This window comes from Oncorhynchus mykiss, chromosome 8 (assembly GCF_013265735.2).
Source record: "Oncorhynchus mykiss isolate Arlee chromosome 8, USDA_OmykA_1.1, whole genome shotgun sequence".
In the NCBI taxonomy this organism is placed as follows: Eukaryota; Metazoa; Chordata; class Actinopteri; order Salmoniformes; family Salmonidae; genus Oncorhynchus; species Oncorhynchus mykiss.
In genome coordinates, this window is record NC_048572.1 from 38,896,584 (window position 1) to 38,923,710 (window position 27,127).

General features: G+C 41.5%; 1 protein-coding gene across 1 annotated transcript; it reads left to right on the plus strand.

Moving 5' to 3' along the window:
- The first annotated feature begins 263 nt into the window (after nucleotides 1-263).
- LOC110529894 (ras-related protein Rab-32) lies at nucleotides 264-26,872 on the plus strand. Its single transcript, XM_021612550.2, has 3 exons — nucleotides 264-673; nucleotides 17,635-17,912; nucleotides 25,613-26,872. Exons 1-3 carry the CDS (start codon nucleotides 460-462, stop codon nucleotides 25,760-25,762), a joined length of 642 nt encoding a protein of 213 aa, XP_021468225.1. The 5' UTR covers nucleotides 264-459; the 3' UTR covers nucleotides 25,763-26,872.
- Nucleotides 26,873-27,127: the final 255 nt, after the last annotated feature.

Sequence of the window (27,127 nt, forward strand, 5' to 3'; positions counted from 1 at the left end):
GACTAATTGATTGAATGATTTCATAATGCTTTAATTCATAGGAGTTAAGGGGTATATTGAATTGACAGCCCTGCTTAATTTTGGAATTAATTTGGTTAAAATAGTCCCTACAATTTGTTTTAAAGTTTGGATTACTTATCAAATGTGCATTATTGGCAGATTTGTTGTGTAGCCGTCATACACACAAAGCACACATGGTTACCATGTAAACGCAGGAGGAGGGAAAACGTTTTAATAAACAAAATTTTAAAACTTGGACACCAGACATTTCCGGGTCCTATGACTCCGTGTCATATGATGTGTTTTTGAACAAGGGGGGGAGGGAAGTAGAACACTTTCTATTGTAGTTAGTTACCATATTTCCAAACAGCACAGAAACAGTTTCCCATTGCCTCATCGTGTGAGAGAAAAACAAGGTGTTGAATTTGAGAAAGTCACTGTCATTCGGACTTTCACACTATGGCGGGCGGATCGGTATCGGAGTGCAAGGAATACTTGTTCAAAGTCCTTGTCATCGGGGAGTTAGGTGTGGGGAAAACCAGCATCATCAAAAGATACGTCCATCAGTTATTTTCCCAACACTACAGAGCGACTATTGGGGTCGATTTTGCGCTCAAAGTTATCAACTGGGACAGCAACACGCTGGTGAGGTTACAACTATGGGATATCGCAGGTAAGATCGATGGATGCACATTTTCTACATTTCAAGACTACTGAGATGCTACAAATGGGCTTACCCTATGCTATGCATTGTTTGGTGAAAGTAGCCTGTCCACTTTCTGAAAAGTGCTCGATTGTGGTGACTGCGCAATTCTAGAGGGGAAGCTTTGAATTGCACTCGTGTTTACACGACTGCACAGCACATAATGTTGTTAGCACATTAGTAATTATGTGTATATATATTATTTATTTTTACATACGTGGGCTTCATACTATGTACACAGGGGCACGTACATATTTATGTGAAAATACCTGTTTGGTCTGTTTCCCCCGGTGTTATGATCAGGGTAACCAACATAAAACAATGTAGGTAATGGGCGGGTCGCTCGATCACCCGGTCTGTGGGGAGTGAATCTGTCGATAATCGAAAGTCAGTCCATTGTCATCTCATTCCTACATCTTGAGTTACAGTTGGTTATGCCAGACCAGAAAGTCTGCCCTACTGTCTCTCAATAATAGCCTACAATCTAGTTTGTGGAATGTTTTCCAAACTAAGTCATGCTTGCCAGCACGTGGCTGGTCGGTGATGCTATTTTTTTTATGAGCATTGTCTTTCTACTACAGCATATTGGATGACTCATTCATATTCCATTAACATCGAAAGGTTTAGGCTACTACATCAATACTCTAATTTTCCATATACCCATCATGAGGTTGCTACAACCTAGCCTATGAATGAAAGTTTACAAAGTAGGTGCAAATTTGAAGAGAAATTTGAGCAATCAAGGTGACAGACCGTGACACATTCAATACAGTCTTGCACTCTCTTTTCTGCATCTAGCTGATCTAGGGTGTAATCATTAGTCCAACAGTTGCAAATGAGAGTTCCTACTGGACAAATTCAGGTATGTTTATCCCGTTCAGTTTGCTTCAGTTTTAAAAAACATTTATCAACAGAATCGGTGGAATGAATAGCCTACAGTACACCCTTGATTACACTCAAACACAGTTCACTTTCATAGCAGCCACATACAAACAGCATGATCATTTTGCTCCTTGCATAATTATATCTTGCATCTGCGCGCTCTCTTCCTCTCACCTCTTCCCTTCGCTTGAAGACTGCAGGGCACAACATGTCAGCTGTCTGTGACCAGGCACAAAAACCTTTCCAAGCCAAACCTTCATATCATAACCGCTAACCACTACACACAGTCTACACTGTTGTCACCATATTAGCTAACGTCATAGTCAACATAGCTAATAGAACGAACGCGTTAGTAAACCCACTACAATGTTGCAGTACAGTCAGCAAGCAGTTTAGCTGTTACACCGGCTGGCCCCGGTGACAATATATTAACAAAACCAAACGCTTACCTTGACTTGGAAGTGTTCCAGTGTTCGATAGCCATAGCCAGCTAGCTAACATAGCATCCCTCTCTGAGCCAAAATTTGATTGGTTTGTGTTTGCGTAGGCTAAACTAGCTAGCTGCATTCACTAGCTAGTTGAAATCGGAAGTTTACATACACCTTAGCCAAATGCATTTAGACTTAGTTTTTCACAATTGCTGACATTTAATCCTAGTAAAAATTCCCGGTCTTAGGTCAGTTAGGATCTCCACTTTATTTTAAGGATGTGAAATGTCAGAATAATAATAAGAGTGATTTATTTCAGTTTTTCTTTCTTACATCACATTCCCAGTGGGTCAGAAGTTTACATTCCTCCTGACAGCTGGTGTAACTGAGTCAGATTTGTAGGCCTCCTTGCTCGCACATGCTTTTCCAGTTCTGCCCACAAATTTTCTATAGGATTGATGTCCGGGCTTTATGATGGCCACTCCAATACCTTGACTTTATTGTCCTTAAGCAATTTTGCCACATTTTTGGAGGTATGCTTGGGGTCATTGTCCATTTGGAAGATCCATTTGCGACCTAGCTTTAATTTCCTGACTGATGTTTTGAAATGTTGCTTCAATATATCCACATCATTTTACTTCCTCATAATGCCATCTATTTTGTGAAGTGCACCAGTCCCTCCTGCCTGCAAAGCACCCCCACAACATGATTCTGCCACCCCCGTGCTTCAGGGTTGGGATGGTGTTCTTCGGCTTGCAAGCCTCCCCCTTTTTCCTCCAAACATAACAATGGTCATTATGGCCAAACAGTTCTGTTTTTGTTTCATCAGACCAGAGGACATTTCTCCAAAAAGTACGCAGTCTGGCTTTTTTATGTTGGTTTTGGAGCAGTGGCTCTTCTTCCTTGCTGAGCGGCCTGTCTGGTGATGTCGATATAGGACTTGTTTTACTGTGGATATAGATACTCTTGTACCTGTTTCCTCCAGCATCTTCACAAGGTCTTTTGCTGCTGTTCTGGGATTGATTTTCACACCAAAGTACGTTCATCTCCAGGAGACAGAACACGTCTCCTTCTTGAGCGGTATGACGGCTGCGTGGTCCCATGGTGTTTATACTTGCGTACTATTGTTTGTACAGATCAGCGTGGTACCTTTAGGTGTTTGGAAATTGCTCCCAAGGATGAGCCAGACTTGTGGAGGTCTCCAATTTTCTTCTGAGGTCTTGGCTGATTTCTTTTGATTTTCCCATGATGTCAAGCAAAGAGGCACTGAGTTTGAAGGTAGGCCTTGAAATACAGCCACAGGTACACCTCCAATTGACAACAATTATGTCAATTAGCCTATCAGAAGCTTCTAAAGCTCACTAACGATCATCTGTGTTGCCAAGGGCTAAAATAGAAGTCAGTTCTATTTGTGACGCAGATCGCGCTGCAAGTCCACCCATCTCCTCATTGGTTTATAGAAGCAGGTACCCACGTGCCATCTCATTGGTTATACCCACGTGGGTGACGAACGAGGTCAGTGGCCGTAATGCTCCTAATTTGCGAAAGTTGCCATTCGCAATATAAAGTCAAGAGAAGAAAAGCCTAGAAGGAGGAGAGATGACTAGAAATTATTTGGTTGAACGTTTTATGTGTGGATTAATTGTCGGAGTAGAGGACCTTGTGCATTTCAGGTAAAATAACAACTCAATGTTTATATCCCAGGACAAATTAGCTAGCTAAATAGGATGAATTACCTAGCAAGTGCAAGCTAACTAGCTAAATTGCCATAAATGTTTAATGCTTTTCGACCTGTCCCCAAATTAATGTAATTTGTTCAGAGTTTGTTTTGATATTTTAACCCGCGTGTCGTGATCGCGTTTGGTGTGGGAGGACAAAATACATTTATGCATGATGGTTTGGTTTGGTTTCTGTGTTAGGGTATGTAAACTTCTGACCCACTGGAATTGTGATACAGCGAAATAATCTGTCTGTAAACAATTTTTGGAAAAATTACTTGTCATGCACACAGTAGATGTCCCAATCGACTTGCCAAAACTATAGTTTGTTAACAAGAAATTTGTGGAGTGGTTGGAAAAACAAGTTTTAATGACTCCAACCTAAGTGTATGTAAACTTCTGACTTCAACTGAGTGAAAGTGAAAATAATAAAAATACTATGAAACAAAGCTGGCTATCTCTCTGTTGCTTCTCCTTCATTTTTTAAGACATTAACTTGTATTTCTCTCTCTTTGAGTCAATTATTTAGTGCTAGCTAGCTTTAGCTTATGCTGGTCCCTTGATTGGGTGGACAATGTGTCAGTTCATTCTACAAGAGCTCTGATGGATAGTTTGGAGGATGTCCTCTGGAAGTTGTCATCATTACTTTGTTAGTCTATGGAAGGGGGTGAGAACCATGAGACTCCTAGGTTTTGTATTCAAGGCAATGTACCCAGAGGAGGATGAAAACTAGCTTTCCACTATGGTTTTACCCTATAGAGTGCTGTTTAGAGTGCTGTTGAGGCTACTGTAAGAAAATTATTTGAGGCTAATCAGTTATTTAACCTCATTAGGGAGTGTGGGATGGTAGCGTCCCACCTGGCCAACATCCAGTGAAATTGCAGAGCGCCAAATTCAAAAACAGAAATACTCATTATAAAAATGTATGAAGCATACAAGTGTTATACATCGGTTTAAAGATTAACTTCTTGTTAATCCAACCATGGTGTCAGATTTCAAAAAGGCTTTATGGCGAAAGCATACCAGCGATTATCTGAGAACAGCGCCCAGCAGACAAATCATTACAAACAGTAACCAGCCAAGTAGAGGAGTTACACAAGTCAGAAATAGTGATACAATTGATCACTTACCTTTTATCTTCATATGGTGGCACTCACAAGACTCCCATTTACTCAATAAATGTTTGTTTTGGTCGATAAAGTCCATGTTTAAATCCAAAAACCTCAGTTTTGTTTGCGCGTTATGTTCAAGAATCCACAGGCTCAAACGCCGTCACAACCGGCAGACGAAAAATCCAAATAGTATCCATAAAGTTCGTAGAAATATGTCAAACAATGTTTATAATCATTCCTCCGGTTGTTTTTAGCCTAAATAATCAATATTATTTCAACCGGACAGTAACGTTGTCAATATAAAAGGTAAACAAGAAAGGCGCGCTCTCGGTCTTGCGAATGAAAAAGCTTTGGGCCACTGCAGTGTCCACTCATTCAGAGTACTCTTACTCCCTCATTTTTCAGAATACAAGCCTGAATCAATTTCAAAAGACTGTTGACATCTAGTGAAAGGCATAGGGAGTGCAATGCTTCACGGGAAGCATTCCTTATCATTCATCACCAATATCAAAGTTTGATTTAACCTCAGCCTCCTATCAGGACCACTACACAGCTCATATCACATTGTGATCAGATTTATTTTCTCATTCAAAAAATCCTGCTTCTCCCTGTCCCTGACAAAAATACTGTAATGATTTCTGCCAACAGGACTCTCAATGAATGGATACATTTAGTATTGGCTTCCACTATGCACACGTGAGTCTTTTTATTAGGCCAAGCAGGAGTACAGGCAGTTGTATGGACACAGTTGACTCCTTATCATACCAGCTGAGAAAGAGACTACAAGTTAGTCATTAGCCAGCAGTTACAGTCAGGGCCTGAGCAAGGGCTCTGTGATTTGAGTCTTAAGAGATTAAAAGGGTTGTGTTTATGTGTGTCTGTGAGGCTTCATATCCCATCATGAGGTTGTGAGATTGGGGTCAGGACATGCACGGTATAACTGTCGTGATTTGAATTTTGTGAAGTATGTTGTGACATATGTTGAATCCACTATGAATGAGGTTGAATTTGAAGCCAGATATAGGACTAGAGAACTGCAAAACCATTCTGAAAAGCCAAGTCTGACACATTTGGGTGGCAGACAGGCAGAGACCGACAGGACACACCCTTTTCACCAAGACTGTTGAAAGATGACTGCTGATTGATGGTGTTCTCATCACACACTGGTAGTGCTGTGACAGGCCATCGCAACAACCTGCATGTCTGTCACTAGCTCTGATCGGTAACCCAGAGAGGGAGAGAGAGAGATTGGGACAGTGTTGAGATACACACCGACGTGGGTATGGTACAGTGCAGGGGAGTGGGGAGCTATAGGAGGACTTGCTCATTGTAATGGATGGAATGGAATACATGGAACGGAGGGAAACGTGGCTTTCATATGTTGAATGTGTTTGATACCATTCATTCTATTCCAGCCATTACAATGAGCCCATCCTCCTATAACTCATCCCACCAGCCTCCTCTGGTACAGTGTCTCACAGCTGGATTGCACTCTACCAGAGGAGCTGTGAAGGCAAAACACACAGTTCCTCATTCACATTTACTGATGTCATTGCTAGAGACGCTGTGAGAGAAAACACACACTCTCACCCCCACAGGGGGATGACACACAATATACACACACCCTCCCACACACACATACACTCATCATTCACACCTGTACACCAAGTCTGGAGACGGTGAGGATGACAAGGAGTCAGAGAAGAGAAGGAATAATGGAGTGAAACAGACAAAGTGAGAGGTGTATTGCCAAGTCAGTAAGGCCAGTCTTTAAAGAGCGATTGAATGCGCCGATTTCGCATGTGTTTTTCTGTTATGTGGTTCGATTTGTCACCCATGAGACACAATTAGAACAAAGCCAATTTCACTTCCTGAAAATAATCAGAATGAATCAAAGATAAGAAATCTTAAATTAAAATGCGTTTTTGCAGGAGAGGTTTTAGTCACGCCATTTTACATCTAGCTATAATGTTTTTGGTGCAGTATTTCTCAAAGTAAAACAATGTGTAACGTGTTGTCTTATGCAGTGCTTGATCTGTTAGGAGGTGCCGGAACAAAAAGGGAGCGTGAGAGGGGGGTTACCTTGGGGGGCTGTTAGGTACCGGAAAATCTGTATAATAAAGAATTGCATGCATATCATCTCATTTCCGTAGTGGCATAGCGCAATAGAGTAGAGGTCTTACAAAAGTTGCACACATGGAGAAATTTTTTTGAAGCCTAGGGTCCGGGAAAAATTTGGCCTTTTTTATAACACATTTCATGCAATCCTGTGTCATTTTACACGACTGGAGACTTTAGCTGAATCTTTTTTAGTAACGCACAAAGTGATCAAAATGACAGGCTACTTTGACACTGACAAACAGATTCTGAGATCAATAAAAAACGACCATGTCTTGAATCCATCAACAGCCTAGGCCTAGGTGTGTGGAAGCACATATTGTAGGCTACAATATGAGGAGGAAATTATAGTCCTAAAAATGCTTTCCAGTTACATTGACTCAACCAATGATTTGAAACTCACTTACCGGCGATGCTGTTCGACTATTTGGAAGTTGATAACATATGTTGGTATTCTACAGACTGATAAGATAATTATCTTTTTAGCAGGAGCCATTTGCTTTCCAACCTGTGTTTTCCCATGATTGTATTTGAAATCTTGCAAAAGGCCTGTTTAGGCTGAATGCTGTTCACCGCACGTTCCCGACTGCTGGCTACGCCTTGTGATCGGGCTTAACAATCCACAGCTAGGCATTAAAAAATAAAAGCTATTGATCCTCTGTGGCTAAAATATAGGCCTACTCGTATTGTGAATTATTTCTGAACAGACGGCAGAAATTGTATAACTTTGGCACATTTTATTTCAATTCATTAGGGATGCTGCAGCACCTCCAGCACCCGTCCCGCGGCTATGATTCTACGTCAACACATGAAGTGTAACGCTGAGTTGGAGGCTCATGTCTATCAGAGCACAGAGTGGAAGAGAAATCCCAGAAAGTGAATCTCATTCTAGTTCTGTGAGAGACACAGGCACACGTTGGTCCCGAGGCTACAATGTTGCGCAAACCGTCAACTTGGGCCAGCCCAACATGAATCAATTCAAAGAGTGTCCAGCAGGTTTTCACATTACGTTTTTTGAGGGGGCAGGAGAATTACAGAGGAGGCAACTCGAGTTAAGACGCTTTTATTCAAATTTTTACAAACGGTGAAGATATTTCTTTAAATTACATGATTAGGTACCAGATTGTGGCAAAAAGGTTCCGGAAGGAAACAGTCCAAAACTAAAAGGTGCAGGATCTGGCTCAGATTAAGCACTGGTTTTATGAAATCTGATCTGCTGGGCAGGTTGTTCTCACTGTCAGTGTGTCCTGTGGTATGATTGGAGTGCAATCACCGCAGATGTTTATCCTGTATTAGTGGGCATTGTCGAAATCAAAATCCAGCCCTCAAGTCCTGACAAACTCTTGTATTTAAATCTCACAAAACTAAGTTTTGGAAGATACTGACTTTATGACCAAAATGTACCTACTTGCACATTTAGTCAATTTTGCACTGGAATAATTGTTTCTGACTAATATCGATGTCACATATGCCGTTTTCAGCTAAAAGTTGGTTCTCGAGTTCAGTTCTTCTTTAAGCCTTTTTAATCATGCAGAATAAGTAGGTTGGCCTGTCCTCATGGCAACGATAAGGACCAACCAACATTGAGGCAATGTCGTCCTTACTCTCCCATAATGATTACCATCTCGGATGGAATGATAGTAATCAGGGCCTTGTGGAAAAATGGATGTATGTTGGAAGTCAGCGTGAGGCCTGGGCCTCGCCCGCCCCCTCTGGCCCAGAATAGCTGCGCTCATCTGGGCTTGTCTGAGCCAGGGACAGGATGATTACAACCATGGGGTGGTAGTGGAGTAAGTAAGCCAGCACCTTTTGCCAAGGATTTAGACATCCTGAGAGAAGGGCCACCTACCTCACTGTTTCTCTAGAGGGGAAGGTAAGAAAGGAAATCAATAATGGGTGATGGGGTGAAACAGAGGAAGAGGGGGGATAGTCCCTTTTAGAGTATTTGATTATGTGGCAATGTTCATAGTCTTTGTTTTCCAGCTCGTCCTTTGCCACTCACTCTGCATGATGCAAACTTCTATTGGCCCTAGCTGTCTCGTAATGACCACCATATTTACTGTATCTCCGCCACAGAACCGGTTAGGCCAGCATTTGAATGGACTTCTGTTGAGGTTGGTTCACAGCCCCAAGCCTCTTAACAACTGACTGGTGAGACTGCCAGTGCCTCCTTTGCCGCTGCCACGGCTAGCTTGGACAGTTTCCATGGTAACCCACCCACAGCTAGCATCTCGACAGAGACTGTAGAGGAAACTCGGGTTGCTAGGGCACAGGATGATGAAGAGTTTCTCTCTTTCCATCTGTTCTTCCCACTTTCATAGACAACTCCCACAAGGACCATGGGGAAGAGAGATGGACACCCTAACCATTATGTATCTGTAGAAAAGATTACTTTCCCTCTCGGAATAGCAAAAGGCATTTAAAATATATTCAATGAAAGTCATTGGTACTTGGAGTAACATTGCGTAAGTTTTTTGATAGTGGTCTCACAGGGTCTTAAGCAATACTTCCTATTTTATTTTGCTTGGGGTTTTATATTAATAAGGTGGACAGCCAAATTGTAAATGTACTGGAATTCCCTAATGATCGTCTCACCCCCCTGTTTGTTTTTGTAAATATTCTAGTTTTACACACACTTGCATTCCACTTCAGGCAGTGATTAGAAAACGATATGAGAATCTCACACACAAAAACGAACCATGTCTTGACTCCTTATTGTCATTACAGTCTCCGGCTCATCATTGTAGCCTGCACCGTGAGACACTCATACCCTTCGTCGGAATGCTAATTAGGTTACAGAATTTCTCAACTACAGCACATGACTCGTATTTCTTCCCATAAGCTCACTGTGTTATCCTGTTCTCCCTTAACAATGTTGAATCGCTGCCTATATCGAGGTTGTGCCATTGGGGGTTAGACCTTTTTTCAAGACTGCCTTGGAGGTTACAGTAGAATAGATAACAATCCGTCTGTTGTCTAACCATTGAACCTTATCATGGCTCTAATGGCCGAACATCTCAGCACAAACCACAATCATCACGATTGTGTGTGTGTGTGCGCGTGCGTACTGGGCTAATTGATCCATTTAATCAATCTCTATGGCTATGTATACACGTCTTTTTTTCACTAATTGGTATTTTGACCATTCAAATCAGCTCTGAAAAATATCTGAAATTGAGCTGCCTGTGTTAAACGCAGCCTAAGAAGCGTTTCGACTCATTCTGTTTCCCCTCTGGAAGGTGAGGGCTACTCCTACAGCATAGCTTACTTATCAATCACACACCATCTGAGTGGCACTGAATATTCAGCCCTAAGCTCACAATCTTGTAGGCCTACTCCTAGTGTGGTATTGTGGATCATCCTAAAATGGATGTCAGTGAAGAGATCAATTTCCAATGGCTTCCAATACAGTGGAGCTTATTATGTCTACAGGTGAAATCATTGGCTAATAGCCTAGCTACTTAGTGCCTTGCGAAAGTATTCGCCCCCCTTGAACTTTGCAACCTTTTGCCACATTTCAGGCTTCAAACATAAAGATATAAAACTGTATTTTTTTGTGAAGAATCAACTACAAGTGGGACACAATCATGAAGTGGAACGACATTTATTGGATATTTCAAACTTTTTTAACAAATCAACAACTGAAAAATTGGGCGTGCAAAATTATTCAGCCCCCTTAAGTTAATACTTTGTAGCGCCACCTTTTGCTGTGATTACAGCTGTAAGTCGCTTGGGGTATGTCTCTATCAGTTTTGCACATCGAGAGACTGACATTTTTTCCCATTCCTCCTTGCAAAACAGCTCGAGCTCAGTGAGGTTGGATGGAGAGCATTTGTGAACAGCAGTTTTCAGTTCTTTCCACAGATTCTCGATTGGATTCAGGTCTGGACTTTGACTTGGCCATTCTAACACCTGGATATGTTTATTTTTGAACCATTCCATTGTAGATTTTGCTTTATGTTTTGGATCATTGTCTTGTTGGAAGACAAATCTCCGTCCCAGTCTCAGGTCTTTTGCAGACTCCATCAGGTTTTCTTCCAGAATGGTCCTGTATTTGGCTCCATCCATCTAACCATCGTTAACCATCTTCCCTGTCCCTGCTGAAGAAAAGCAGGCCCAAACCATGATGCTGCCACCACCATGTTTGACAGTGGGGATGGTGTGTTCAGCTGTGTTGCTTTTACGCCAAACATAACGTTTTGCATTTTGCCAAAAAGTTCAATTTTGGTTTCATCTGACCAGAGCACCTTCTTCCACATGTTTGGTGTGTCTTCCAGGTGGCTTTTTATGGATATCTTTAAGAAATGGCTTTCTTCTTGCCACTCTTCCATAAAGGCCAGATTTGTGCAATATACGACTGATTGTTGTCCTATGGACAGAGTCTCCCACCTCAGCTGTAGATCTCTGCAGTTCATCCAGAGTGATCATGGGCCTCTTGGCTGCATCTCTGATCAGTCTTCTCCTTGTATGAGCTGAAAGTTTAGAGGGACGGCCAGGTCTTGGTAGATTTGCAGTGGTCTGATACTCCTTCCGTTTCAATATTATCGCTTGCACAGTGCTCCTTGGGATGTTTAAAGCTTGGGAAATCTTTTTGTATCCAAATCCGGCTTTAAACTTCTTCACAACAGTATCTCGGACCTGCCTGGTGTGTTCCTTGTTCTTCATGATGCTCTCTGCGCTTTTAACGGACCTCTGAGACTATCACAGTGCAGGTGCATTTATACGGAGACTTGATTACACACAGGTGGATTGTATTTATCATCATTAGTCATTTAGGTCAACATTGGATCATTCAGAGATCCTCAATGAACTTCTGGAGAGAGTTTGCTGCACTGAAAGTAAAGGGGCTGAATAATTTTGCACGCCCAATTTTTCCGTTTTTGATTTGTTAAAAAAGTTTGAAATATCCAATAAATGTCGTTCCACTTGATGATTGTGTTCCACTTGTTGTTGATTCTTCACAAAAAAGTACAGTTTTATATCTTTATGTTTGAAGCCTGAAATGTGGCAAAAGGTTGCAAAGTTCAAGGGGGCTGAATACTTTCGCAAGGCACTGTATTAGTTTCATTACCACAAGGATGCTCCTATCCAGAGTAACTCCAGAATTCATGTCATTGTCAACATAACAGGTACGTGTGGCCCATGCGGGAAATGTACCAACAACAGCCTTAGTTTTGCTAGCATTGTGTTGATTATAGTGAAAACAGACTTTTTAAAGTTCGGTATGTACAATATGTGAACCTGTTTCCAGGTTGGGAGTGAGGACCAAGGAGTGAAACTCTCGAAGCTCACTTCATTTTTCTTCCTCTTCTCACCACTGTGCAGAAGTCAATTACGATGTTATGAAACTCATAACTGAAAAATTTTCCCTGCGACTGGCCTTGTCTCTCTCTTTATTCACTGTATTCAGACTGTGGTTTTCAGCTTTGTGAACGCCACTCAATTTATTGTCTTCAGAAGATTTTCAGAAAATCTTAATTTACCATTCCTCGTTCGTCTCTCATCAACAAATAGCTGATGTTTTGAAAATATCAGAGCACTTGTTCTGTCAATATTTGACTACCCAGTTCATTCAATTCTTACTGGAAACCATTTTCCCGAAAATGTCAGCCTGAGCCTTAAGTGTTTCTGTGTGGAGCCTGTTTATTGAAATCCAAGAAATATGCCTGGAGAACATTTTTAAAGTGAGGTTCTTTTTTCTGGGTTTTTATTTCTTTTACTTCTTCTAATGAATCTCTGGGCACCAAAAGGCCTGGAAATGAAAGCCTTATTTCAACCGATCGTCTCTCCTTCCTACTGTGCCGTGTCCCCAGTGAGTTCACCTGGGGTTAAACAGACTAAATTTAGACCCTCAATTATGAGCAATTACTGAGCAGGTCTGTAGGCTCCTCAGTGTATTCACTCCCTCGCTGACACCCGCACTTTCAACGCGCTGCTCAGTTTCCATACATGGCTGGGTGAAGTACCTATAATGAAGTAAAACTTCAGGGGGGAAAACTGCCATCACAGTTCCTGAAACTGCTCTCTGTATTCCGTGTTCAACTTGGCTGCAGTGTATACTGGGTGCTGTAATGTGAGGTGAGCTACTCCTAATTAGTTATCTTTAATTGGATGAAGTGTGCTGTAACAACATCCATTTCTGTTGTGAGGAACTGAAACCCTTTCAGTGGAAAACTGAAGTGATGGTCTAGAAGCCTGGCTGGCTGGGTGTGATCCCAGCCAGGGGTCTTCCCATTGAACCCCCGACCTAAAGATTCACCTTAGCGCCTCAGCGAACAATCACTCACTGGTTGATTGATCTCAGCAGTCTTGAAGGTTCAATAAACTCTTGTCCTGGGAATTATTTTTGGAAGATGGGGCTCCACCAGAATCTGGTTCCTTTCAAGGTTTTGTCCAGTGCTCATTACTGTAATTCAATGGACCTTTCAGGGAAATGTAAAATTGTTAGGGTCAATTGTGTTGGAATTTTCCCACCAGATTGCAAGACAAAACAGATGAAATGCTTTAAAGCATGATATCCATTCTATTTAACTTGTCAAATAGAATTTGCAGTTTTAGTTGTATTTGAGGTAGAGTTCGACCGATTAATCGTAATGGCCGATTAATTAGGGCCGATTTCAAGTTTTCATAACAATCGGAAATCAGTATTTTTGGATGCCGATTTTGCCTTTTTATTTCAAATTATTTATTTTTTTACACCTTTATTTAACTAGGCAAGTCAGTTAAGAACACATTCTTACTTTCAATGACTGCCTAGGAACGGTGGTTTAACTGCCTTGTTCAGGGGCAGAACAAAATGTTTTCCTTGTCAGCTCGGGGATTCAATCTTGCATCCTTACAGTTAACTAGTCCAACGCTCTAACCACCTGCCTCACGAGGAGCCTGCCTGTTACGCGAATGCTGTAAGAAGCCAAGGTAAGTTGCTAGCTAGCATTAAACGTATCTTCTAAAAAAACAATCAATCATAATCACTAGTTATAACTACACATGGTTGATGATATTACTAGTTTATCTAGCGTGTCCTGCGTTGCATATAATCGATGCGGTGCGCATTCGCGAAAAAGGACTGTCATTGCTCCAACGTGTACCTAACCATAAACATCAATGCCTTTCTTAAAATCAATACACAGAAGTATATATTTTGAAACCTGCATATTTAGCTAAAAGAAATCCAGGTTAGCCGGAAATATTAACCAGGTGAAATTGTGTCACTTCTCTTACGTTCATTGCACGCAGAGTCAGTGTATATGCAACAGTTTGGGCCACCTGGCTCATTGCGAACTAATTTGCCAGAATTTTACGTAATTATGACCTAACATTGAAGGTTGTGCAATGTAACAGGAATATTTAGACTTATGGATGCCACCCGTTAGATAATATATGGAACGGTTCCGTATTTCACTGAAAGAATAAACGTTTTGTTTTCGAGATTATAGTTTCCGGATGCGACCATATTAATGGCCTAAGGCTCGTATTTCTGTGTGTTATTATTAATAATATTAATAATAAGTCTGTTATTTGATAGAGCAGTCTGAGCGGTGGTAGGCAGCAACAGGCTCGTAAGCATTCATTCAAACAGCTCTTTCATGCATTTTGCCAGCAGCTCTTCGCAATGCTTCAAGCATTGCGCTGTTTATGACTTCAAGCCTATCAACTCCTGAGATTAGGCTGGTGTAACTGATGTGAAATGGCTAGCTAGTTAGCGGGGTGTGTGCTAATAGCGTTTCAAACGTCACTCGCTCTGAGACTTGGAGTAGTTGTTCCCCTTGCTCTGCATGGGTAACGCTGTTTCGAGGGTGGCTGTTGTCGATGTGTTCCTGGTTCGAGCCCAGGTAGCGGCGAGGAGAGGGATGGAAGCTATACTGTTACACTGGCAATACTAAAGTGCCTATAAGAACATCCAATAGTCAAAGGTATATATGTATTTCTACAAATCATATAGAGAGAAAAAGTCCCTTAATTCCTATAATAACTACAACCTAAAACTTCTTACCTGGGAATATTGAAGACTCATGTTAAAAGGAACCACCAGCTTTCATATGTTCTCATGTTCTGAGCAAGGAACTTAAACGTTAAGCTTTCTACGTTAAGCTTTCTTACATGGCACATATTGCACTTTTACTTTCTTCTCCAACACTTTGTTTTTGCATTATTTAAACCAACTTGAACATGTTTCATTATTTATTTGAGGCTAAATTGATTTTATTGATGTATTATATTAAGTTAAAATAAGTGTTCATTCAGTATTGTTGTAATTGTCATTATTGCAAATACATGTTAAAAATCATCCGATTTAATCGGTATCAGCATTTTTTGGGTCCTCCAATAATCGGTGTCGGTATCGGCGTTGAAAAATCATAATCGGCCGACCTCTAATTTGAGGTACACGTTGAAAGGAACAGAACGGGAGATTTTAGATAGGATTTTGATCTGCAGGCTTCAGTTGACATTGAACATGGGTTATATGTAGTCAATAATATGAGGATGAGTGTCCTATCTGTGCAAATTCTTAATCAATGCAGCAGGCACTTGTTTGGTGGTTCAATTTCAGTAACCAGGTTTCCACCCAACCTTTTTTTTTTTAGGCGAGTAAAGTACATGTTTGCTAAAAAAATGTCATACCTGATGGAAACAAGCAAATTTCTCGGTAAACATTCCAGATGTGGACCAATCAAAATACATTAGACGGTGGGATGTTTAGTTGTCGGTAAAATGAATTATGCAATAAATTAATTTTACGCAAATATTGATATAATAACCATCATATCGATATGTTCTGTAGTCTCCCACTATGACTCGGGGAAGCATGACGTTTTTATTAGGCTACAGATGAAATGAGTTACGATGAATTTCACCGGGGGGCAAAAGTGCACAGTGATGAGCTTGATGCTCCTTTTCATTTTATATCGAGGATCTTATTCAGGTGACATGATAATTGATGCTTGGCTGCCGTTTGACATCATGTATAGATGATAGATTTTTCTATTGTGTTATCAACTGTACGTTTATTTTACGTGTAACTCTGTGTTGTTTTTGTCGCACTGCTTTGCTTCATCTTGGCCAGTTCGCAGTTGTAAATGAAAACCGTTGATTTCAATGTTTAACAAACCGTACAACTCTATGCACAAGGACTTAACAACAATTTACACAGAACATTTTACAAAAACACATCTATTAGAATGCTGAGTTTGGTAATAGAGTTTTGGTAACATCTCCCTCATTTTGTCTCGTTTTCCAAAAACTCCCACGATGTATGCAGAAAGAATGAGGGCTCAGCTATGACACATCGACTTTGAAATCATCTCTTTTGGTTATTGAACTACAGTAAGTGAGTGGATTTACACCCGGTAACGGAATCGCGGTAACGGAATTTCATCATGGTCCCTGATCTGTCCTACACAGAAAATAATATGAATGTCATTCTCTTCATGGTGATGTAACCTAAATAGGTACACAAAGGTATAAATGTACAATATCCTCCTTTGCATCTTTGGGTATTATTCTATTATTCTAATCACGGGCTATTATTCTAATGAGCTCTGACCCCAAACAAGACCAAATTTTTTGGGACCAGACCAAATCGGAACCTAGCATAGAGTTCTATGTTTCAGAAGTTTGGGCATCAAAGGACATTGTACTCAACTCTAGTGTCCTCTACTATGTACTGAACTCTACGTTTACTCTGTTTTTGTACTGTAATGAACTATACTCTACTTTTCCGTGCTTTACTCTACTGTGCTGTACTGCGCTGTCCAAACTTGTGAACCCAACTGTGGTTTGTGACGACTATAATTTCCCGTTCTAGACAATTCAATTGCCGAAATTCCGTTTTTGGGATGGGGGATTCCGTTATCGATTTGGTAACAACATTTTTAGTTGATACTGGCACCCCAGATCCCAGTGGTAATTCCCCTTGCTTTGACTTCAAAGCACTACTCGAGATTTCTAGAGAGAATGGGTTCATTATCGAGGAGGCAGATATCTTTCTAGGCTTGTCTTCTTGGATTAGAGTGAGGAAAAAGTGGGTCAAGATTCGTTTTCATCATATTTGGTGGGGAAGTGGAACCACAACGAAGGGGAAAATACCACTCTTACACTCTAAATGATGCATTAAGACTAAAACTTCTCTTTGACTGAGCGACTTATGCCTTTGTGAAACACTGTTGAGAACCCTCACTCAGTTTGATATCCATGTCTAAATCATTATTGGTAAACGGGGCTAATTCTCCCCAAACTGGCACCTTTTAATGTGAGTCTGGTGAGATATTTAGTGGAGTAATATCAGAGGCGGTCTTTGTTGCGGTGTGTTCACTGCCCTGGCTTATAGGACCAGTGGAATATCCTCTCACAGGTTTGCCTGTGTGAGTACGGAAGGAACAGGCCCTGCTTTGATGTCTCATTAGCAACACTAACACTAGGCTTACTTGCTGTCACCCCTCTCCTATAGGCCTACTTCAATGTTTTGTACATCAAGATGTGTTGTTTTTCCTTGGACCCTGGCTGATGTGTTATTTTGGGGCAGTAGCTGAATAACTAAATTGTGTCACTCATTGAGCATTTCAACCAACAGCCTTCTGTTTATTAACTCCATAAATACTACTAGACCTACAAGGTTGCATTGTGTACTGTACCATTGAGTTACTGATCACATTCCTTTCATGTCCCCCATTCAGGCCAGGAGCGATTCGGGAACATGACGCGGGTGTACTACAAGGAGGCGGTGGGGGCATTCGTGGTGTTTGACGTGACGAGGGGCTCCACTTTCGAGGCAGTGTCCAAATGGAAGCACGACTTGGACAGCAAGGTGAAACTGGCCAATGGGAGCCCTATACCCTCGGTGCTGCTTGCCAATAAGTGTGACCAGAAGAAAGAGAGCTCCAAAAACACTTCCCTCATGGACAACTTCTGTAAAGAGACTGGCTTCCTGGGCTGGTTCGAGACCTCGGCCATGGTGAGAGAGAGACAGACACACACACACATACACACACTAGGCCTACACCATAAGACTATAACAGCTTGTTGCTGTTTTGCTATTCACTCTCCCCTAATCATAAAGCATTAGCTACAACCACACTACAGATAATAGTATAGTTAGTGTGTGCATTAGGCTTTTGTATTCAGCTTGAACTGAAGGTAAATGTAGGTTTTTGTTTGTAAAGTTGTTTCCTAATGTTTTACAGGTTGCTTTTCGGTAAATAATAAATAAAACACAATTGTCAACAAACAATGACAAACATTTGACTCTTACTCAGATCAGCTCAGAAGTAGCACGACATTGCCCATTTTATGCCACGTGTTTAAGATGGCTGACATAGCTCAGCGTATTAAGGGTAAACCGGTGCTTTCAGGTCTAGTTGCATGGTTGATTCACTGCGGCTTGCCGATTTTCTTTAAATCACGTTTCACACACAGACGTTACATTCTGTTTTTCTAGTCGTTTTTTTTGTTGTTGCTCCACGTCAAACAGATTAATAGATTTAATGAATGGAAATCAAAACGAGGGCAGAAATAGCATGAACAGGTAATGTAATAAAAGTGTAAAGGCCTGACTTGGGGGAGTTAAATCAGAACTTTAGTTAGCAGTGCTCCTCGTGCTGTGAAATCGAATTATTCGTGCTGTGTTGTTTACAAAGAGCAGAGTGGGAAAACACAAGCATATCCCTCTGTGTCACTCGGAGCACTATTAGTTAGGTCAGAGAGAGGCATGCTCGTCAAGCAATTCCAGCCAGGGTCACAATCACAACGATAACGGCTGCGGTCTTCATTTCCATTCCAAGATCTGTTAAATGCCTTGAATTGAATGCTTATCCTCATCTGAAAATGCTCTGCTTTGTTTACAGGCTCTTTTGTTGAACAGTTTTGAGCTTTTATTGGAGTTTGTTCGGTGAGGTCTTTAGTGAGAAATTCAGAATGACATTTATAATATTAGGGATCATAGCTGCGGGGAGTAGTTTGGAGGTGGGGTGCTGCGAATATTCACATTTTTTCAAAGGGGGGTGGATTTGCCCGTGCTGCCCGTGCTCCATTTATACCGGACTATTAAAGGCCCAGTGCACTACTTCTGTTTTTTTTTTTTTTTTTTTCAAAATCAGAATAATAATACAAAATATATATATTTTTCAGGGGGTGCTACATCACCCTTACCTCCTGCGGCACTGGGTCTCGTTTAAGTGGTAGTTATGTTTCGTAGAGAGACGGGTGGAGACACCACAGGAATATGTATTACAATAAGTATGCACTAGAGTTTACCCCATATTAGTGGACTGATCGATTGTTGGGTCGATAGGCTGTTGGTCGACCCCATCTTAATTACGTCTATAATCAATAGCCCAACTATTAAATGGCCCTGGCTTTATAAGTCATCCATATATACAGTTGAAGTCGGAAGTTTACATTCACCTTAGCCAAATACATTTCAACTCAGTTTTTCACAATTCCATTTAATCCTAGTAAAAAATCCCTGTCTTGTCAGTTAGGATCACCACTTTATTTTAAGAATGTGAAATGTCAGAATAATAGTAGAGAGAATGATTTATTTCATATTTTATTACTTTCATCACATTCCCAGTGGGTCAGAAGTTTACATACACTCAATTAGTATTTGGTAGCATTGCCTTTAAATTGTTTAACTTGGGTCAAACATTTCGGGTAGCCTTCCACAAGCTTCCCACAATAAGTTGGGTGAATTTTGGCCCATTCCTCCTGACAGAGCTGGTGTAACTGAGTCAGGTTTGTAGGCCTCCTTCCTCGCACACACTTTTTCAGTTCTGCCCACAGATTTTCTATGGGATTGAGGTCAGGGCTTTGTGATGGCCACTCCAATACCTTTACTTTGTTGTCCTTAAGCCATTTTGCCACAACTTTGGAAATATGCTTGGGGTCGTTGTCCATTTGGAAGACCCATTTGCGACAAAGCTTTAACTGATGTCTTGAGATATTGAAGCAACATCTCCACATAATTGTACTTCCTCATGATGCCATCTATTTTGTGAAGTGCACCAGTCTCTCCTGCAGCAAAGCACCCCCACAACATGATGCTGCCACCCTCGTGCTTCACGGTTGGGATAGGGTTCTTCGGCTTGCAAGCCTCCCCCTTTTTCCTCCAAACATAACAATGGTCATTATGGCCAAACAGTTCTATTTTTGTTTCATCAGACCAGAGGACATTTCTCCAAAAAGTATGATATTTGTCCCCATGTGCAGTTGCAAACCGTAGTCTAGCTTTTTTGTGTCGGTTTTGGAGCAGTGGCTTCTTCCTTGCTGAACGGCCTTTCAGGTTATGTCGATATAGGACTCGTTTTACTGTGGATATAGATACTTTTGTACCTGTTTCCTCCAGCATCTTCACAAGGTACTTTGCTGTATGACATCTGCGTGATCCCATGGTGTTTGTACTTCCGTACTATTGTTTGTACAGATGAACGTGGTACCTTCAGCGTTTGGAAATTGCTCCCAAGGATGAACCAGACTTTTTTTTCCCGAGGTCTTCGATTTTCCCATGATGTCAAGCAAAGAGGCACTGAGTTTGAAGGTAGGTCTTGAAGTACATCCACAGGTACACCTATATCTGACTCAAATGATGTCAGTTAGCCTACAGAGGCTTCTAAAGCCATGACATAATTTTCTGGGATATTCCAAGCTGTTTAAAGGCACAGTCAACTTAGTGTATGTAAACTTCTGACCCACTGGAATTGTGATACAGTGAATTATAACTGAAATAATCTGTCTGTAAACAATTGTTGGAAAAGTACTTGTCATGAACACAGTAGATATCCTAACTGACTTTCCAAAACTATAGCTTGTTAACAAGAAATTTGGGGAGTGTTTGAAAAACAATGTTAATGACTCCAACCTAAGTGCATGTAAACTAAACTTCCGGCTTCAACTGTATTTGGCTAGGGTGTATGTAAACTTCCGACTTCAACTGTGTATATATATTATTTTTTTCTTCATTAGAACAGACTCTCTGGTACACTTATTTAATAAGCACTTGCTGTGGTGCTTTCAGGCTGCAGTTGGGAGGAGAGCGAGACAACATGCACCAGTCACACATGCACTCACTGTGTGACCATCGTGCTGTTACCAATGAGTCATTTGTGTGTCTTAATTATTTAATCAAACAGTGTGCATAAAGAATCAGACAAGCTCAGTGCATATGTAGTTGATTTTTTCAAACACATAGGGTGTATCTGTCTATATATGGAAAAATAAGTTTAAACATTTGGTCGATTGGTCAAAAGAACAGGATGAATCTCGGTCGACCAATTTATTTATTTTTTAGTCTGGGAAAGTCCTAGTATGCACAAACACACACTGTGTGAGTATTGTGTGTGTGGAAATTGCTCCCGATCTATGTGAAAATTAGGTCAATGGGGCCCTGTTGTCATGAAGCTGGCGACTGTGTGTGTGTGTGCCTCAGTTCTGCTTGTCACCGCAATTCTGATGCCACCTCTAGTCCCTGCGGAAATTACAGTTAGCTCTCTCTTGTCCACACACTAGCACCATTCACTCAATGTGTTTGGGCAGGTTGTGTTTAAACAGTTGAGAGTTTTGGTTGGATAATGGCACACTCACCCACATCTCAGTGACATCCCCGTTCCCCAGCCCATGGAAAGCTCACAGGGATACCCTTTAGAACCCCACACACTCGGTGTCCCGATCAGCTTTGAGGTTATGACGCCCACAGCGTTTCCCAGCTCTAATCCTGCGCTGTTAGACCTGTTGGTGCTTAGACATGTCCTTTGATTGAAGTGTGCCACTAGAAACCAAAGCATGGCAGTTATTTTTTTACCTTCTCTGCTAAAGGAGTGAATTCCTCCTTGCAGAATCAAGGGCTAATCCACCCTCATACATATACATTCATTACACAGTAGGCTATCGTGTGCTGAATCATGGGGCACAACCCATATAGTTGCAACACCTTGACGGTCACATATTGAGGTACTGTAGAAGGTTCCCTGCTTTGAAAACTTGATTTCATTTGACATTTTTGTGATTTAAGCAGACACTCTTTTCCAGAGCGACTTGAGTGCATACATTTTCATACTGGTCCCCCTTGGGAATCAAACCCACAATCAAACCCACGTTGCAAGGACCATGCTCTACCAACTGAGCTACATGGGATTTCCTGTGTTATTTCTTCTAGGATAACCTCATAACCTACATTGTGAGAAATACTTTATATATGTCTGTTTAGAGCCTTGAGGTGCTTGTGTGTGTTATTCTTGGGATTGTATGCAGTGAGCACTTCTAACAGTTGAACAGAATGGCAAACATGAGCCTCCAGGGAATCTCAGGCTTCGTGAAATGCAAAATGTCCCTGCTGCTGAATTCCCTTTTCTGTCATCATTTGCAGCTGTGCATACGTATGTGTGTGTGTGAGTTCATGTGAGTGACAGAAGGTGTGCCAGTACCCAGCATGCACCAGCACATGTTCCTGAGATGAATGACTCCATTAGAGGCTGTAACTCAGATGGTTGGCATGGAGTTGTGTGTGTGTGTGTGTGTGTGCGCGCGCAAGTACGACACGTGTGTTTTATAGACATGTCTGTTTTAATTTGTGCTGAACCACTAGGGCTGGGCAGTATACTGTATTTTACGATCTACCGATATTGATGCACGGACCGGTTTGGGCTTTTACATGACCTATATATATATATATATATATATATATATATATATAACAGTATTTTAATGTTTGGTTTGTTAAATGTGAGATGCCATGTGTAATGTCCATTTTAATAGTTTACTTGAGTCATCTCTCTCTCATGCCACTTTCCACACAGAGCTAGCCCTGCCCCCTACCAAGAGTGCACTTGCGTTCAATCTGCATGCATGGGGAATGCAGCACATGCAACAATGTTGATGACAATGATGCTTTTTTCACTTTGCCTCTTAATATAAATCCACTAGTGTTCTATAATTACACTATTAGTTTCTTACATACAACCGCTAGTTTGTAATTTCTTATTAAGTTGGGCCTAAATTCCGTTAGCTGCAAATTGTTAGCCGGTAATCATTAGCTAGCTAATAAATGTACTGAGTCAGAGAAAACGTAATGAGCTATACATCCTGATAATACCAGTGATGGTATAGACCGAAATCAGCATGTTTGTGTAACAGTATCTTGTAAATCAAAGCAAGAATATGTTAGCTACATGAAGTAGCTGAGAGAAAACGTTCAATGTATCCAAAGATTATAGGATCCCCTAGGAAACACTTATCAACACTTTGGTTCCTACCCTGTCACAACTCCTCCCTGGCATTTTCATTCATTGTCATGTCAAGCAACACTGTATTGAAAGTGCCCACTATAATATTCTAACTATAGAATTAGAATAATTATTATTTCCATGATTCCAACAGTTCACCGAAGTGTTGTGCTCTAAATCGTGAAATCGCAATTGCAACGTTTGGTTAAAAACAAGGCTTAGATTGTTTGCCCATATCGTGCCGCAGGAAATGAATGAAAATGCATTTTTATTTTATTTTAGGTAGATTTGAACAGTATAAAACCATCAGAATGATGAAATACTAATTGCAATTCCTTAGAATGTATGTGTTTCCACCCTAGGGTCATGCACTACTCATAAAACACATTTAGAATTTTTTTTCACCCGGCCTAATTTTTCAGATTTACTGAGGAATAATTAAAAAACAGATTGGCTCTCGGGAACCGACCAGCTACACAGCAGATGTAGCAACCAGGAAAAATAGACCCAAGACAAAATATACCACCCCACATTCATAGACACACGCCCAAGATACTCACCCTTCACTTGATGCTCAGTAATGCATTGGCTACATTAGCCATCCAGGTTTTTTTTTTAAATTTTTTTTATTTTTTTTTACCTTTATTTAACCAGGCAAGTCAGTTAAGAACAAATTCTTATTTTCAATGACGGCCTGTTCAGTGGGTTAACTGCCTGTTCAGGGGCAGAACGACAGATTTGCACCTTGTCAGCTCGGGGGTTTGAACTTGCAACCTTCCGGTTACTAGTCCAACGCTCTAACCACTAGGCTACCCTGCCGCCCCGTTTTATCTAGTTGACTCATTGACATAGTGCTGTACTGCTAAACACCCATGCTAAATGTGGTCTCACGTGAGGTGTGTGTGTGGTTAGGGGCCGTCACCATGTTGAAGGGTGGCCAAGCATTCAGAAGCACACCTCGGGCTACAGTCCCTAGAGGTCACAGGTCACTTTCAATATCGACCGTTGGACAGCTCTGCGAGCGCAATAGAAACCCTGCATCATTCCGTTGGGTGGAATGGGAATCCATATGTTAAGGGTGTGCATAAAACATTAACAACACCTTCCTAATATTAAGTTGTAACCCCCCTTTTGCCCTCAGAACAGCCTCATTTCACCAGGGCATGGACTCTAAAAGGTATTGAAAGCGTTCCACATGGACGCTGGGCCATGTTGACTCCAATGTTTCCCACAGTTGTGTCTAGAGGATGTCCTATGGGTGGTGGACCATTCTTGATAGACACGGGAAACTGTTGTGTAAAAAACCCAGCAACGTTGCAGTTCTTAACACAAACCGTTGTGCCTGGCGCCTACTACCATACCCCATTCAAAGGCACTTAAATATTTTGTCTTGCCCGTTCACACTATGAATGCCACTCTCAATTGTATCAAGACTTAAAAATCCTTCTTTAACCTGTCTCCTTCCATTCATCAACACTGATTTTGAAGTTGATTTAAAAAGTGATTTCATTAAGGGATGATGGCTTTCACCTGGTAAGAGCAGGTGTTCATAATGTTTTGTACACTGTGTATGTAGGCCTATCCATTCCTTGAGAGAAACACTGTGTCTGCTGATTTGGATTGGACTTCAATTGGATTTAGATTTCCTTATTTGTTCACACACCAGATTCCTCCCATGCCAGAAGTCTGATGTAGCCTACAGCTGTTTGCTGTGGAAGTAATGACCTCCCATCACAACACAAAGAGCAGTTTCAACTCAAATAGTATTTTAGTTGAAATCTCATCTGCATTCATAATTGGACTTTGTGTTTGATGCCATGCTCCATCATATTTGACCCTTCATTCCTGTTTGACGCAGCTTTGATACACTTGTGTTGTCCAGTCGTACACTCACCCTGAGTTTCACTGCTCCCAAGGTGCCCTGGCCGTTTCTCTGAAGTGTCACTTTGTGAATGTCTTAGCAGCAGTCGAGGCCTGGAGAAGACGCATTAATATTCATAACCCCTCCAAAACGAGGGATGACAGCTTTGTGCTGTGCTGCACTTGGCTGCTGAGGTGCGAAATGACAAAATGAGGGATGGCTGCTGTTTTCAAGGCCCGCTCTCTGATGCCACTCAGCTGCCTATATGAAGTAGTCTAAAGAGATGTAGCAGAGTCATGAAATAATATTAGCCAGACTGCTAATGTTGGATGCCTAGTCACGGGCCATGGCTATAGGAAAGGTCCTCTTGAGGTGACAACTGAGGATAACACAACCTCTGGTGCTTGCATAGAAGAGATAGGTGGATGAAATACCAGTGGGTTATCTTTTTTTATAGACTGTTTCACCAATGTTGCTCCTCATTAGTTAACTGCCTAAACCAATATCCTCAGCAACTGTATTCATATTGAATTGATGTGACCTTAAACCTTAAGCGTGTTGTTGTTTCACCTTTCCCAGGACAACATCAACGTGGACGAGGCAGCTCGGTTCCTGGTGGAGAACATCCTGCTGAACGACAAGGGCCTGCCATACGAGGAGAGCAACGGGGACCCCATCAAGCTCGACCAGGAGACGGTGGCTGCTGAGAGCAAGCCAGGCTGCTGCTAGCTCTGAGGACTCCTACTGCATCTACCTTTCAACCTCCTCCCACTGAATCAATCAATCAATTGTATTTATAAAGCCCTTTTTACATCTGTCGATGTCACAAAGTGCTATACAGAAACCCAGCCTAAAACCCCAAACATCAAGCAATGCAGATGTAGAAGCGCGTTGGCTAGAAAAAAACGCCCTAGAATGGAATGAACCTAGAAAGAAACCTAGTGAGGAACCATGCTCTGAGGGGTGGCCAGTCCTCGTCTGGCTGTGCCGGGTCGAGATTACAACAGGGTAGCACCTCAGGCCAGCTCACACAGAGGGCCTAGAGGTCAAGGACTGGGTCTCCTAGCCCCACCCCTCCCCTATGTCCATTAACCCTGGACCCCCTCAACACCCTTCCAAACCTTAGCCGCCGTCTTCTGTATCTATGATCACACCGGGTTGCTGTTCAGGAAGGGCGTGACCCTGAACCCCATATCCCACCCCAAGCTGTCGTTACACTGGACCCATGCCCCCTGTCCAATGACCCTGCGGAATGGCTACTGTCCAGGGTGTGGGTCTCGTCACACCCTAGCTCACTGACCATTACGCATGCAACTCTCTTGTTTCATAATGGTGCCATGAGTTCTCTTTTTTTTTTTTTTCATTGTTTTTGCTGAAGGCCTGAACAAAGGTGGGACTAAGGATGTACCATAAATAAATGTGTGTTTTTATCATGATGATCTGTGGAACATCTTCCAGTGTTCTTCTAGGAAATGCTAGTCACACACGGACAACAACAAAAAATACATTTATCTTGAAAGAAAGAACAAATAGAAGGAAGGTGCCATTGGAACTCAGAGAGAAATCCCTGAGAGACTTGATGTCTCAGTAATAGTAAGAAAGAGTACATCTAAGATGTGTATTTTTTTTTACATTTGTGTTTGATCATGTACTGTACAATTCCTGGTGAGGTACATCAGGCGGGGGAGGGAACCCTCCCACTACCCAAGCAGTTGAGAATCCTAGGCAAGTGTACATTATTTTTTTAAACACCGTGCGGGGTCTATTAAGTTTGTGTGAAAATATACTTTGAAACTACTACAAAAACCAAAAAATAATAAACATTTTTAATTGATAATAGTTTGTGTTGTCTTGGCTTAATTCTTCATTTAGTGACACAATTTGAATTGTCTGTATTGAGTGGAATTGAAAGAGTGTGTGTGTGTGTGTGTGTTTGTGTCACATTTTAGATTTTAGTCATTTAGCAGACGCGCTTATCCAGAGCAATTTACAGGAGCAATTAGGGTTAAGTGCCTTGGAGGTGATCCCTGAGGCTCAACATTTGAGGAGAAACTGAAAATGCGATCAGAGAAATGGGAATTCACATTATGAAAG